At 36.0% G+C, this 17,269-nt stretch overlaps 1 protein-coding gene across 1 annotated transcript; it reads right to left on the bottom strand.

Annotated features, from left to right (window-relative positions):
- Positions 1-15,916: 15,916 nt before the first annotated feature.
- Positions 15,917-16,297, bottom strand: LOC122293723 (protein GL2-INTERACTING REPRESSOR 1-like). The gene has a single exon (XM_043102216.1). The coding sequence runs from the start codon at positions 16,295-16,297 to the stop codon at positions 15,917-15,919; it is 381 nt and encodes a 126-aa protein (XP_042958150.1).
- Positions 16,298-17,269: the final 972 nt, after the last annotated feature.

Genomic DNA, 17,269 nt, shown 5'->3' on the forward strand with positions numbered 1-17,269 from the left:
AGGTGATGATTTGGGCGCACAAGGCAAGGACACCTAGAAGAGATCAAGTTGGGTGACAAACCCCTTGGTTTTAGAGGATGAGGATAAGGTAAATTCCTTGATTTCAAGGATGAGGCAGATTGGAGGAAGAGATCGAGTTATTAATTCTAAAAATTAGGGATTTTAGCAATTTGTTAATCAGTAGATTTATTTTATTAATTTTAAAGATTGTTTCCCTTAGATTTAGGAGTTTGAATTATTTTAGATTGAGATCTAGATTGGGGAAGGACTAGCCGAACCCTAGCTCTATTTATTTCAGTTTTACATTGTATTTTCATTATACTATTTTTCAATAATATTTTAAACGCTTGTTGCTGATAATTGAGTGCTAACTTGAGTTAGTCTTGATTTTCATCATTCAACTATTTGGATTTTGGTGTTGCCTTGAGGTAACCCTAGATTCATCCACACAACGCGATCCTAAATACTTGAGTACGAGTGAGGCTTCCATTATTGGTACTTTCATTGAGAGGCATCCAACCCGTGGAGAGGAAGCCAAGAAGGAAGATCATGGCCGATTAACAACCAATGTATCGAGAGTGGATTGAGAACCTTGAAGCCACTTTGGAGGCACAACACACTGCCACCAATGAACAGCTTGGAAGGTTAGAGGAGGTGCTCCACCAATTGGTGAATCAAAGGAGGCATGGAGATGGAAGGTGCCATAGAAGAAGAGCCTATAGTCTCAAGGATTCCGCGGGATCTAGAAGAAGCCAACACCGTGAGAGGGTGGAGGATTTGGATTCATCTAATCAAGATTCCTTAAATCTTGATGAGGAATCAACTGAGGAAAGTGAAAGGAAAGAAGGAAACTGAGGTGAGAGAAGAGGCGCTCGTAGGGCGGAAGTGCTCAAACCAAAAATAAAAATTTTCAAATTCAATAGTGATGACTCGAGCATTTGGGTCTGTAGGGTCGAGTAATATTTTGAACACAATTACATGGAGGGCCATGCTAATGTGTCCTATGCTACCTACTTCTTTAAGGGGGAGGCAAACCAATAATGGTTTCCAAGTTTGATGCAAAAAAAAAAAAAAAAACTTTTAACAAGGACTTCTTATTGGGAGGCCCTAGTAGAGGTGCATCAAGTCGAGCCAAATCACTACCCGTGGGTGTTAAGAGGCTATCATAGAAAGTAATACGACAACAAAAAGAGAAAGAGCTTTGTTTCAATTGCAACAAGTGGTTCACAATGGGCTAATGCAAGGTGAAGCAAATTTTTCTTATTGTGATGGATTTGGAGGAGGAGGAAGACTTAGGTAAGGAAGAGCAAGGGCAAGAAGAGGAAGAACAAGGGGAAGCCGAGGGAGGAGACCCTCACATTTCAATCCATGCATTGGCCGGTGTTGCGAGACCTAGAATGATGAGAACATAAGCTCACATTAGCAAGATATAGGTAACGGTTCTTGTTGATAATGGTTCATCCTTAAACTTTATCAACTCGAAGGTAGTTGAGAGCTTGGAGTTGCCTATGACTTCTATCACTCTATTTGAGGTCAAGGTAGTTAGTGGGGAGAAGTTGATGTGTAGGGAAACATATAAGAATGTGTGTTTAAAAACACAAGGCCTTGAGATTGTAGTAGATCTATTTTCTTTGCCTATTGTGGGATTAGACGTTGTGTTAGGTGTGCAATGGCTAGAGGAGCTAGGGAAGATAGTCTTGGACTATAGAAAAACGACTATGGATTTTAAGATGGAGGGCAAATGGGTGACAATAAGAATGAATGTGAGAGGAGGTTGTAAGGCCGTGAGGCCTAATGAGACGGAGAAGATATTGAGGCAATGGGGCAATGCTTTGCTATCACGTTGACCTCACAACCGAGGGGCATGAAGTGGAAGGTGGGGGCATGGAGTTAAAGGCTGAGGTGCCTAGTGACTTGAGGGATTTGTTGGGGAGATTTTCCAAGGTGATGGAGGATCCGAAAACACTTTCACCCTCAAGGGAATTTGACCACCGCATTTCTTTGAAGGAAGAAGCCAAGCCAGTTAATGTGGTCTCCTACTAATATGCATACTATCCAAAGATCGAAATAAAAAAGAAAGTCAATGAGATGTTGGCTAATGGGCTCATCCGCCCAAGTACTAACCCATTCTCAAGTCCAGTTATCTTGGTAAAGAAGAAGGATGGCACATGGAGATTTTGCACCGACTACTAAGCCTTAAATGAGGCTACCATCAAAGATAGATTTCCAATCCTGACCATTGATGATATGTTGGATGAGCTTGAAGGTTCGATGTTCTTCTCCAAATTTGATCTAAGGGTCAGGTACCATCAAATAAAGGTGCATGAAGGGGACATTCACAAAATGGCTTTCCAAACTCACAAATTCACAATGGCCACTTTGAGTACTTTGTGATGTCGTTTGGTCTATGCAATGTTGCTTTAACTTTTCAAGCATGCACAAACCAAATCTTTAAGTCGTACTTGAGGAGGTATGTGCTGGTATTTTTTAATGACATTCTTATTTATTCCAAGGCATGGGAGGATCACTTGGAGCACTTGGAGGTTGTTTTGGGGGTGCTACTTGACAACTCTTTCTATATTAAATTGTCCAAGTATGCATTAGACCAAAAGAAAATTGAGTATTTGGAGCACTTTATCTCACATGAGGGGGTTAAGGTGGATTCAAGAAAAATTGAAGGTATGGTGGCATGGCCCATACCGAATACCATCACTGAATTGAGGGGCTTTTTAGGGCTCACAGGTTACTATAGAAAGTTCATCAAGGATTATGCTTTTATTGCAAGGCCATTCACCAACATACTCAAGAATAATAATTTTGTTTGGAGTGAAGAGGCGGAGATGACATTTGAAACTTTGAAAAAAGCCATGACAACTGCACCCGTTCTTTCTATGCCTAATTTTGAGCAACTACACCCGTTCTTTCTATGCCTAATTTTGAGAAGGTGTTCGAGTTACACATGGATGCAAGTAATGTAGAAGTAGGTGCAGTATTGATACAGGAAGGAAGACCACTAGCCTTCATTAGCAAGTATCTTGGTGTTCAAAAGAAAGGTTGGAGTGTGTATGCCTGAGAGATGCTTGCTATCATGGAGGCTGTGAGGGTATAGAAGCATTATTTGTTAGGGCGGAAGTTCTTGATAGTCACTGTTCCAGATCAACAAAGGTGTGTATCTAAGTTGCTTGGGTTGGAATTTCAATTGGTGTATAGGCCAGGTAGAGAGAATCGTGTAGCCAATGCCTTATCTAGGAGGGAAGATGGTGAAGTATTGGAGGCCCTTTCGGGTCCTTCATGGGGAGTGTGGGATGAGATTGGAGAGGGGATAAAATCTGATCTAAGATATAAGGAGGTGATGGAGAAGTTAGATGTGGATGCTAAGTGAGTAGAAAACATTGAGATGCATGATGGGCTTCTAAAGTATAAGGGGAGAGTAGTAGTGCCGAGTATGAGAGATCTTAAAAATAAGATTTTGGGCCAATTTTATGATACCAAGGAGGGGGGACACTCGAGGGTGTACCGTACTTGGGTAAGGGTGGCTAACTTGTTCTATTGGGATGGCATGAAAGGCGGTGTAAGGGAGTATGTTAAGAGGTGTGACACTTGTCAAATGGTTAAGAGTGAAAGTAGCAAGCTCAAGGGGTTGATGCAACTTTTACCAATCTCTACTCACACTTGGGAGGATGTCACTATGGATTTTGTGAAAATGTTGCTGTTTTCCAATAAATGTGATGGGGTGCTTGTCGTGGTAGGCCGCTTGACAAAGTATGTACATTTCATTACAATGGTGCATCCATACATGACCAAGACTATTGCTAAACTTTATGTAGATCATGTGATGAAGGTATATGGGATGATAAGAAGTATTGTGACGGATAGGGACTGTGTGTTCAAGAGTAATTTTTGGAAGGAGTACTTCAAGATGCATGGAATGGAATTGGCCCGAAGTTTAACCTATCACCCTCAAACCGATGGCCAAATGGAGGTGATCAACTAGATTCTTGAGCAATACCTTAGGTGCTTTGTGCACCAATATCTGAAGAAGTGGGAGGAGCATTTGACTTGGGCTGAATTTTGGTACAACACCTTGTACCACCGATCGATCAAGATGATGCCATTTGAGACTCTTTATGGAAAGCTACCACCGGTGCTTGTAGCCTATGAAGTTGGGGGTTCACCTAATGAGTTGGTGGATGTGGAGCTTAGAGAGAGGGATGAGGTCTTGAAAGAACTCAAAAAGAACTTGGCATGTGCTCAAGACCAAATGAAGAAGCACTTTGACAAGAGAAAGAGCATGGAGTCCTTTGAGCCGAGAGATTGGGTCTTTCTCAAGTACTTACTAAGGGAGCACAAGGCACTATCCAAGGCAGCATTGAGCAAGTTGAGGGCTAAGTATTTTGGCCCATACCGAGTGTTGGAGAAGTGCGGACAACTTGCTTACAAGTTGGGTTTACCAGCAGGGGTTCACATTCATCCTATTTCTCATGTTTCATGGCTAATGAGGAAGGTTGGAGATCCAACCAAAGTGGTGAATGAGTTGATCATGATGGAGGAAGAGGGAAGGATGGCAATTAAGCCCGAGAAGATCTTGGAGTATAGGCATGCGAGGAAGGGTGGCCAAGTGAGAACCGAAGCTTTGGTTCAATGGTGAGGCCTCCCAATTGAAGATGCTATATGGGAGGATATTCGATTCTCAAGGAACAGTTTCCAGAACTTGACCTTGAGGACAAGGTCGGTCTTGAAGGGGTGATGACTGATGGAGATGCAAGAAGAGCCACCCGCAATGCCACTAGGATACCAGAGACAACCTTAACCATTTGCAGAGGGCCACTAGCAAGCCCCAACATTCCAACCCCAAGAAGTGAGTTAACCCAGTTGCATCCATAGGTAAAGCACTCGACTCCAAACCCATCTCATCTTTAGGTCTTTCTTTAACAAATTCTTAGTATTTTTGTTTGGTTCTTGGATACTGAAATTATGGGTTGTGTGTAACAACCCGCTAGAAATTTAATTTAAAGAATTTCTATTGACTTTTGAAACCCCGTGAAAACTCTATAAGTTAGCTTATTGTAATATCCGCTCCTTTCTTCTTCTTCTTTATGAGCCTCAATCCACGTGTCAGGATTCGGTATAGGTGCTGAGCCTCGTTCTACGTGTTGAGAGTCAGTCTATCTGACGAGCCTCGATCTACTTATTGAAACTTATTCTACGTACTGTATCTCGATGGCGTGTTCTGAAAGCTATCTTGTGGATTTCAAAGTAAGATAGATATTTTAATGCTTACGAATATTTAAATATTATGAAAATATCTATAGAATATATTTTCAGTATTATTAGATAAGTATGTTTTAATGTAGCACAATTATAATATTTTAATGAGCTCTGAAAATATTATAATTGTGGATAATATCTTATATTAAATATTTTAGTTATTTTAAAATATTAAGAGGTTTAACTTTATGTTGAAAATTCTCATTTAAATTAAATGGTTTTATCCTCTTTGAGTGATTAATGATACATTATCAATTTAGATAATGATGAAGAAATATTATTTTATAAACTTTAGTTTATAAAATAATATTCTATCTTAATTCCTCTCAGTGTTTTGTTTAAGTGTTTTATGCACTTTGATTAATTAATGATACTTTATCATTTTATATAATGATGAAGAAAATATTATTTTATAAACCTTAGTTTATAAAATAATATTCTATCTTAATTTCTCTTAGTGTTTTATTTAAGTGTTGTATTAAAATAAAACATTTACGCGTTTTCAAATCAGTGTTTAAACTCATCGTTAGATCCTTTTGAAGATCCCGAAACGTAGGACTGAGATTAAATATCCAAGCCTCTTTCTTTTCTTCCTCACTTTTTCTCTTTTTCTTTTCTTTCTTTCTCTCTTTTCTCTCTCCTCCCTTTCCTCTTCATGGCCGACGTACGTGTTGTTGGTTGCTCCTCCATGTCCATTCGGTCCAAGCTCCCAGCCGGTGTCACCTCCGGCCGCCGTGCCTCACCTCCCACACCGGCGTGATCCTCCCTCACCGGCGACCTCCACTGCACCGGTGGTGTGCTTTACCGACCACCGAGTCTCTCTCTATCTCCCTTCAAAGAAATGAGTCTTCAACCTTTTTTCACCTCTTTGGACCACCATACACGGCCGAAACGGCCACCAAGCACCACCAACGGATTCACCACATCAAGAGCTTCCTCCCCATGTCTTTCTTTTCCCCTAACTCTCACTCTTTCTCCGATGGGTCTTCACACACACACGTTCGGTTGCACCGCCGTGCACCACCGTACACGGCCACCCATGGTGTTTCACCACCACCACCTTGTTCCTCTCATCACCACGAACTTCCCCAAGAAATTCCATGGCCAACGGAGCTATGTGTAGCTCTCACTCTCCCTCACTCTCCAAGGCCGAAAATGACTTCAAACGGCCGATCCGCCGCCGTGAGCCACCGTATGGCCACCACCTCGCTACCACAGCTCCACCACATGTTCCTCTACCTTTCCCTAACTTCCCATGAAGTTCTATGGTCTTCCACCACCTCAAGCAAACACCCACCATTCGGATTCACTGTTCACGGCATGATGCCGCCATGCTCCGCCACCTTCGACTACCACGAGGCCACCATGAGCCTTACAAGGCCACGCCTAGCTTTTCTCAAGCCCAAACTGCCACTTTACGTGGTGGACAGCCATCGTACGCGGTGTTACCGCCACGTACGTTCCTCCGATGCTTAACTGTGACGAGCAGCGAGCGACGCACGGGTTAGCCCGTCGATGGTATAACCCTCTATCTCTAGTTATTTACGTTTAAAGTAGTTAATTGGTTGGATCGTAGACTGCGTAATTAATAATTGTGGAGTTCGCTGCGTAGTTGTGAAGCGAAATGTAGTTGTGAAGTGTTGGGCTTGAATTGTAGTATTGTGGATTGTACCATGAAGTGTGGACATGAGATGGATGCCGTAGTTGTGATATAGCATGATGTGTGAAGAGAGTACGCGTGGAGCGTATTCTGTGTAGTACAGCGACGCGTCGTGTGACGTGTGATATAGTGATGTGTGGCGTAGAAGGAAAGGAGTACATGTGGAGTGTACTCCGTGTTGTATGGCGATGCACCGTGTGATGTGCATCGTGATGGTATAACCCTCTATCTATAGTTATTAATGTTTAAAGTAGTTGATTGGTTGGAAACTTTTGGAGTTAGTATGCAAAATCCTTAAGTTATGGGTAAAACGGTCATTTTCCCACATGTAGAGAGTAAAATAAAAATTTTACTCTTTAAGTTAGTATTTTCCATATTTCAAATTATTAGTGATTTAGTTCTAACTTTTAGAATCACTAATTACAGTTCCTCGTGATCGCACTTGAAGTTTTATAAGAAACACGGAGATCGAGGTAAGTTAGCTTTTAACTTACTAGCAGTCTACTGTGTATGTGTGCTAAGTAAAAGAACTACAGTGTATGTATGTATGTTATCATATGTGTCATGCCATGTCAAGTTATCATGTAATTGTCTATTATACAGAATTTATTCTGTCATCAATTTTTATCTGTTACATAATATATTCTGTTATGTATTACTGTACATTACAAGTATATCATGCTAAGTATGTCATCTATTACATGTAAGTCAAGTCATGTAATATTCACTGTTGCAAGTATGTCATGTTAAATATGTTGTCTATTATATATTATGCCATGTTACGAAATGTTTCTATCTCAAGTTGGTCATATATTCTAAGTTATGTTCAAGTCACGTTATGTTACGTCAGGACTTCAGTCCTTTCTTATTCCAGTCACATTTCATCTTGAGTACATTATGATGTGTAGAATACATGGGGCCACAACAACTGTGGAGTATGTATTTAACTACAATTGTGATGCGTAAAATATATGGGGCCACAACAACTGTGGAATATGTATTTTTCATGTTAAGTCAAGTTTGTGTAGAATACATGAGGCCACAACAACTCTGGAGTATGTATTTTTAATGTTAAGTCAAGTTTGTGTAGAATACATGGGGCCACAACAACTGTGGAGTATGTATTTAACTACAATTGTGATGCGTAAAATACATGGGGCCACAACGACTGTGGAGTATGTATTTTTCATGTTAAGTCAAGTTTGTGTAGAATACATGGGGTCGCAACAATTGTGGAGTATGTATTTACATATAGAATACATGGGGCCACAACAACTGTGGAGTATGTATTTTTCATGTTAATTCAAGTTTCAGAGCAAGTTCATGCTAAGTCAAGTTCAGTTCATGTTTCAATTTAAGTTATGTCAATTATGCTATGTTGTACGCTAAGTTATTCTTTAATTACTTATGAATTTGATTATGCATTTATGCTTTTACTGTCATCCATGCATCATTAGTCTGTGTGGAAGTTTTTTTGTTAACTTGCTGAGATTTGTAATCAAATCTCACTGTGGTAGTCTCAACTACCATTCCTCTCGAATGGTAGATCTTGTTACAGGACCTGAAGGAGGATCAGGAGCTGACCAACTAGACACAGTCGACTGAACGACGGTGCGTCGTTAATGTTAATATAGTAGTTAAATTACTACTTGTACGATGGAGTTGCATCTCCAGCACTTTTGGATCATAACTATTTTGGAATAGTGCTGTGATCTTAGTTATTCAATGAATCTTTATGTATGAAGTATGTTTTAAGTATTGGGATATTTTCAGTTTGGTGCATAGTATTGCTAAAGAAAAAAATTATCCGCTGCGAATATTGCATAATGTTAGATGCATGTTAGGATTATTGCATCTTATATGTCATGAACGGGGGGCAGGTAACCTTGTGTTGCATGTCTCGACGCTTCAAATGTCCGTCCGATCCCAAACGGAATTTAGGGGCTTCACATTGTGTGCGCATGCTATGAAGGTTAGTTGGACCACTTTCCAATGGCAAGAATGGTGTAGCATGATGGAGATGAGGGAGAGGATGATAGAGGATCCGTTTGCATACTCGGGTGGGTGACTAGAGCCGTTGTTGAGTGGGAGAAGAGGGTACAAAAGGGGAAGTATGCTATGAGAGCTATGTTAGAGAGAAGGGGGGGGGGGGGGGGGGGGGGGGGGGGGGAATATGTCTCCAATTTCATTTAGAAAAGTCGATCGAGTGATTTGGACCAAAAATAAATCCACGGGCAGTTTAGTCATTCCAAAAAATACCACATAGGCAAGGTACACTGGGACGCATAGAAAACAAAACAAAAAAATAATCCAAAAACTAGAAAGAATACTTTAAAAAATAAACATCGACCAACTTTAAGCCAACAATTGAGACTTGAAAATTAAAAACAATTAAGGCCTAGTCTGATTTTACAAATCTTTGAAATCATTCTGTCACATGTCATCTTATCTCAATATCTAAATATTATTTAAGTATAAATATTTTTAATTTTTAATTTTCAATTTTTTCATCTAATCATTACTTAATCATTACAATTTTTTTAAACTTCCTAATAAAATATAATAAATAGTTCAACCTTTTCAAATTCTAAAATATAAAAAATACTAGAAAATTATATTCTAACCAATTTTAACTTTATAATTTTTTATTAAATTTTTTCTCTATCATTTTCTAAAAGTTCATAAAAATCTTAATTCAAATAATTTTACTACTATTTATATGTTTTTCATCTCATTTCATCTATATAATCTAAAAATCTTAAAAATAGTAAACTAACAAAAAACCAAACAAAAATATAATAATAATAAAATTATAATTAAGAAATAATTCAAAAAAGAAATAAAGAGAGTCCCGGCAGAAATGTAGTGCAACCACCCTTAGCAAAAACGCGGGACATAAATGATTTCTAGTTACATACAGATATTTTTATTTATTTTTTATATATTTTATTAATGTGATTGATCAAAATATGAGTTATTTTATATTAAAAAAATAATATAATTAATCATCATTAATAAAATATATAAAAAATATATAAAAATAATTATATATAAAATTTTTATTTAAATTTTAATTAATTTGAAAACAATAACATGCCAACAAATAATAAACTGGTCAACAAAGGTGTGCTACATAGTACATATATTTAGGCAGTTCTGTGTGTGACTTGTGCTGGTCAAGAGGGAAGGAAGCTATAGATCGTTCATGCATGCTGTGTGCTGTGTGTTTACTACGTCTCCTAGTTCTAGAAGTTTTGCACAAGTATCTCCCTTCTATAAATAAATATATATAAAAATATTAATTTATGACAAGTTATTTATAACAAAAATAATTATTTATGATAAAAATAAATTTATTATAATAGAAAAAAAATTATTTTGATAGGAAATACTCGACAGCTAATAAACATTAATTTTCTTATAATGTATATATATGATACTATATGAGAAATTTGATTATCAAATTTTAGCGTGAGAAAGATAAATATATAAACTGAATCATACAATATTTATCGAGTATATATTATATACTGTCGCCTAATCAATTTACGTGGCAGTTAAATGGTCAAGATGTTCAATTAAGTGAGGAAAAAGTAAACATTTTATTACATGTTTAATTAGCAAAATATCAGTTTGGTTTTAAACTAAACAATATTATATAATAATTAGTAAAAATTTCTACTAATTATAATTAAGAAAAACATATTTAAAGAATAATAGATATTAAATTAATGGGAATATGATGGTACAGCTTAAAGCAATACGGTAGATTATTATACGATTATTGAAAAGATCACTGATGTCATGGTGGGTTGCACATGGAACACGTGCTTAAAACGATGAATATTATTGTACGTAATGCTTAACCTAAATTAGTAGTGGAAGATAGGCTTTTGAAGTAATGCTGATAGGCATGATTGTATATAGTAATAAAATAATAGATAGAATCGAACGGACAGAAAAGCGCATCAAATTTTAAGCAAAGAACAATTAGGTCGATCGTCGTTATCATTTTATCAAAGCAAGCAAACAATAAAAGAATAAAAGCATATACGATTTTTGGAAGAGAAATGATATTTGGATTGCGTAAGTACTATATAATTTTTTTAAAAAATATGAGTAAATATGAGATTTATATAAAAAAATTAATTTTTTAATAATATACTCCACTACTTTTTAAAATAATTATGTAACGCTTACATATTCTATAACTGTATTTAGTATTATTCTTCTAAAAATAACTTTCATACCTCAAGAATGGATTAAATCCATATTTATATAAAGTTGTGTACCACAACATTGCAAAAGGAAAGAAGCGAATAACAATAAACTAATGAGTAATGTTAGATGTCTCTTTTTTTTTTTTTTTTTTTTTTTATTATTATTTTTTTTTTCCTCCATAAGCAAGCATTCATATATTGCATAAAACCATAAGTCATGAGTTGAGAGTATTTATACAACATTATAAGGGGGATCATTTTCACTATGGAAATCTAATAGGTTTGGGTGGATCCAGTCTAGGGGAATGCTTCCACACACATGTTTGAAAGCTACCTATTGCGCTATGTTATGTGTATATTGATTCTAAGATCGATGTATTTTTTTTAGCTTTCCATTTTTCAAAATATCGGAGATAATGTTTGATGTCTTTTTTGACTGGTTGCATCATCCAGTCTGCTGCGAACTTTGACTTGAAAATAGCTTGTATCACTTGCTTGGAGTCTCCTATGATGATTTTTGTTAGATTCCTCCTTTCTGCTTCTTGGATTATCATCAGAGTTACTGAGGTTTCTCCAACATTTGGATTTGTGCTGTTGATGAAATCTGTTAGGATAAAAATTGGGCTTCCATTGTCTGATCTGCATAATGATGCCGTTGTGCTTCCATTGTCTCTAACTGATACATTGAATTAGAGTGAGTGAAGTCCTTTTGGGGGTGGCTGCCATCTGGTCTCTTGTTGTTAATTTTTTGTGGTCCATGCTTTGGTGTGCGCATTGAATATTTGAGTGACTTTTGAAGGCAAAACAGTCTGGGTTTGGGGCCAAGGCATTGTGGATTAGTTGTCTTAAATAGACAAGTGTTGTGTCTATGATATTAATTTCTTAGATATTTCCAAATTTTCCATGGGCAGTTTTAAAGGCAGGCATTATTTAGTTCCTGCAGGTTTTCAGTTAGGTTAAGTACATATATATTCAACGTAAAATAAGGACAGGGAGTTAGCTCAACCACCTTCTTTTAACCGTTGGGTGCAGGATATGTCGATGCAATCTATGTCTGTACGTGACTTTAGTTATATATTTTGGTAGCCATAACAACAATATCAACTCATTAACTCATTTCCTACTCCATCCACTATCCATGTTTATATATACCACATTACATATTGGAGTTAAGATCTTTACACGCAATAATAAATACTGTATGATCTATTATTTCACTTAGGCCAATTGATATCTTCTATTTCACACAAAAATCTAAAGATCATTTTTCATGTCCGTTACTAGGATTTAGGATTGTGCACCAATTTTGTTGGAGTTTATATCCAAAACTCCAACTCCGATATATGTTTAGTTGGAGTTTGAAATCAAACTTTGACTTTGACTCCAAACAAACTCTACCTCGTTCTGGCTTCGTTAAAACAGAGTGGATGGTGGACTGGAATTAGATTTGAACTTTTTTTTTTTTTTCTTTTGGAGTCACATATAATGACCAGAAAACAAGCTTAATCTTACCTTGAGTTACCTTCGAATGAAGTGCTGAGAATGAGGACGGGGATGGATGAAGACAAACCAATGGAAGTGTCGATGAGGGGTAGTGACAACAAGGAATGTTTGGATGAGTTAAATCGACCACAACATGGGCAAGGGTCAATTGTGTAAGAAAGTAAGGTGCAGAGTAGCACTTGTGGAAAAACAGAAGGTGGAAGGTGAATATGAGAAAATGGTATAGCTTCAGATGGAAGAGAAGGCTATTGGAAATCTCCTTTTTACTCACACTATCGAATACAAGTTCTGTTACAAGTATATATACACTACAGAAAACAGAAAAACTAAAGAGGAAGAGTCCTAAAATTAACTTTACAGTTTCTACTGATTTACAAGTAATCTAGGACATGGCTTTTCATGACAACCTAAGACACTGCTTTACATCACTTTATCTGCAATTGTGTGCACTCTTAATTAGCTGTTGATGTGTGCTTTTATGCTTCTCTGTTGCTTTACTTTTCTGTGTCGTGCTTTATGCTTTTCAGCTGCTGCATCTTGCTTTACACCAACTTGTCTGCTGCATGGTGTTTCCTGCATGTCATTGTTTGCTTGCTCAGAATGTCCTTCTTCATTCTCTTTTTCTGTTTCATGTGATAATAAATTGCAATGAGGTATATCTGGATGAGAAAGATCTGGTCGTGACATCAGTGAGGGGCAATGATGAAGAGGGTAAGCGGTGGTTGAGAAAGAGAGGAACGAGAGTTGGAGAGAAAGTGAGGGATGGAGACTTGAGGTAGTGAGGCTAAGGGTTTCATATGGATTTTTAACCTAAGGTTGAAGGGAAACAACATAGGTTTAGATGTTTAGAAAATGAAACGATGCCATTTTAGATATGAGTAGGCCACTTTCTTTCTTTTATTTGAAATCGTGATCTTGAATTTTTAATATTTTTTTGTTTTAAACCTTAAATTTATTTTACTTGAAACTCTAAGGTCCCGTTTGGTTTCACAGATGGTTTCAACCCATTTGATCTCATCTCATCTCATCTTATTTCAACATTCAAATACTATTCAAACACACGCGCATACACACACACTTTTCAATTTCAACTTTTTAACTTTTTTATTTAATCATTACAATTTTCCTAAACTTTTAAACAAAATATAAAAAACAATTTAACTTTTTCAAATCTCAAAATAAAAGTAATATTAAAAAAATTATATTATAACAATATTTTAACTTTATAAGATTTTATTCAATTTTCTCTTTCTCATATTCCAAAACCCCATATATAAGACATTTGAACTCAAACCATTTCACTGTCTATTAACAAACTATCTCACTATTATTTACATATTTCTTATTTCATTTCTTATCTTCTCATCTTATCTCATATGTATAACCAAACTAATCCTAAGGTCTGGTTTGGTTTCACGAATCTTTGAAACCATCTTTTCTCATCTCATTCTATCTTAATATTTAAATATCAATTAAATACAAATATATTTCAATTTTAAATTTCTAAAATTTCAACTTGTTCAACTAATTATTAATTAATCATTACAACTTTTCTAAACTTTTAAACAAAACACAAAAAATAATTTAACTTTTTTAAATCTCAAAATAAAAATAATATTAAAAGACTATATTCTAACTATATTGTAACTTAATATCTTTATTCAATTTTTTCTCTCTCATTTCTCAAAACTCCATAAAAACATTTTAATTAAAACAATTTTATTACTATTAACAAATTATCTCACTACTATATATAAATTTCTCATCTTATTTCATCTGTATAACTAAACAAGGCATTGTCTAATTGTTAACACTATACTATATTTAACAAGGTGGGGGGTTGGGGTTGTAATTCGTGATTGGGAAAGGAAAGTGAGAGCTGCCTTGAAAATGAATCACAACATGTTCCTTGACCCTTTACTAGCTGAAGCCTTTGCTGTTTTTCAAGTCTCTACGTTCCTAAAAACACTTGGCTGGCAGGATGTGATAATGGAAGGAGATCCTTTGCAAGTTGTTAACAGCCTCAAGGCCTCAACATAGACAAATTCTTACGTAGGCATATTGATAAGGGACACAGTTTTTATTTTAGACTCTTTTACAAACTGGACAGTTAGGCATATATATTAGGAGAGCTTGTAACTCCTTATCTCATGCTTTATGTCAAGATGCTCTAAGCATAAGTACTGATGGTATCATTTCTGTTGATACTATCCCCTTTTGTATCCAAACTTTGATATAGTTTTAATGACAATACATGATATTTCTATATATATATATATATATATAAACTTGGTCTAATTGTTAAAACTCTACTATATGTATTAACAAGTACTAGTATTGATTACTAACAAAACATACAACTAGAATATCTATTACCAATAAACTAGTATAACTATTATAACTACTTGTTATATATTGTATTGAATACTTTACGCACATAACTTGTATTGAGTAATGAATACTACAAGCATATGATGCTATATATAATAATTAACTCTTATATATACTAGTATAGTATTGAATATAATTTGTTTTATGTCTATATTATATGCATATATGATAACTATAGAAAATAATTGTAATATATATTTTATATCTTATATCTAGTAAGTTCAAAGTCGGAGGGATTAAACACTTGCTGTCCGATTCTGACTCCGATCAAGATTTTCGATAAACACTCCGATCCGGTTCCGTTTGATGGGTGCTCGATCTTACCCCGACAGAGTGGAATCGATACTAATTGAGCCAACTCCTAGGGGTTAAAAAAGCTTGGGCCCAAGTAACTACGAGAATCATCTTCCTATCGACAAGTTGCGTGCCAATAACTAGTTAATGAGAATACAGGCTTAGCCACATCTTGAATATATAATAACTAACTAATAAGGAAGAAAATATAAGGTTCTGTTTGGTTGCGGAGAAAGTCTTCGTCATAAAGATAATGAAAATACAAAACAAGAAAAAAAAAGGAGAGTAATAGAGAAGTGAACCAAAACTTTTTTCTCTTCTAGGAAACCAAATTTCACAAGATACATGCAGAAGAAGAAGGAAAAAAATAAAATAAAAGAAATAAAAGAAAACAGGAGATTAATAACAAAGAACTGAAAAACTTTTTTTTTTTTTTTTTTGGCGCTCTTTCTGGGCAAAAAAAAACAGAAGACAAGAAAATAAGGAAAACATGGAACAAAAAAAAAAAGAAAAGGTAGTGCTCAAAGTTCACGAATTTAAGCTGGCATGCATCGATCGAAAAGCATGCGCGCAGTTGCTCTCAGTTGCTGGTATTATTCTTGGCATACGCACGATTCTTTTCGTCTTTGAGGAAATCGAGGAGGACAGTGCTCTTGCATTTGGGGCATTTTGGATCAACCTCGGACAACATGACGTACATGAGGCATCTAGGACACCCTACCAGCATCATCGATGTCGTCTCCGAGTTTCTGGGCCACTTCTGCACTACCTGACCTTCAGCCTCTGACGAAACGCAGGAGCCTTCAATCGACATTTCGGACGATGATGACGTCGGCGAAGGAGTCGAAACATCAGGTGATTCATCTGGAGGGTTTTCTCTTGGTGGAGACAAATTCAGCTTCAGATCCAACTTTGGACTCTTTGCAACTGTTCGGCTCATGTTTCTGTCTGCATGCGCCATGAAACAAAAGTGCATCAGTTAATGGAAATTAGTTCAGGTAATGCGAGAAAGATTAATGCAAAATAAGAACATATATAAGATGAATAGTGTTCGATTATTTCAAAAGTAAATCTTACCTATATTGATGAAAGAACAGAGCTGGAGAGAATCAGATGGAGTTTGGTTGGAAAATTGGACAAAGTTCTGCTACTTAGGACTCTCTGTTAAGCATTTACCTACGGCCCCATCAACAAAGGTTGTTTGTCCTTTGTTTTTGACAGTACTGGATCGATCTCAAAAGATCATTATATAGTAGAGTTGAGAGAGAGAGAGAGAGAGAGAGAGAGAGAGAGAGAGAGAGAGAGCTTTAATCCTCCATAAATAATGGGTACAAATACAGTGTTAGGAGAAATGAATTAAGACGAAGGGACGAGAAATATGGAGGATTGGATTGAGTTGTAGAGAACAAAGGATGGATCGATCGGTAGGAAGTCAAAAATTATGATTTGTAATGTATTAATTGAGGTAGGAAAGAATGCCAAGATGCTTAATATTGGTAGGAAGAAAGGTATACCTTATACTTTTCAAAATGTTTGGGTGATTAATTGGCGCATATATAACATGTAGGTGGTTGACCTATTTTTGTCATACAATAATTCACTTGCTAATTATCTCCATATCAAAATTATTGTTTCTTTTTCGGCCGCCCTCAAATGTATAAAATGGTGATTAATAAAATGTTTTAAAAAATGTTATTAATCATCTCATGACGTGACATTAAATGATTAATAATTAATGATCACCCATTTTTGTAGAATAAATCTCAATCTCATATACTGCACCTTAAGAAGTTTTTCTATACCAAACTGGTTAAATTGTTAGCTATTCAACAGCTTGAGAGTCTGGTCTCAAAAAGTTGTTTGCACCATGATAAATTAAAAGTATAATAAAAAGTATTATTCTTAAAAAATATGATATTTTTTTTTTCCAAAG

This window comes from Carya illinoinensis, chromosome 14 (assembly GCF_018687715.1).
Source record: "Carya illinoinensis cultivar Pawnee chromosome 14, C.illinoinensisPawnee_v1, whole genome shotgun sequence".
Classification (NCBI taxonomy): Eukaryota; Viridiplantae; Streptophyta; class Magnoliopsida; order Fagales; family Juglandaceae; genus Carya; species Carya illinoinensis.

Bases quoted from the DNA above. Each gene is read 5' to 3' on its own strand.
- LOC122293723 (XM_043102216.1), bottom strand. From the start codon at position 16,297: ATGGCGCATGCAGACAGAAACATGAGCCGAACAGTTGCAAAGAGTCCA.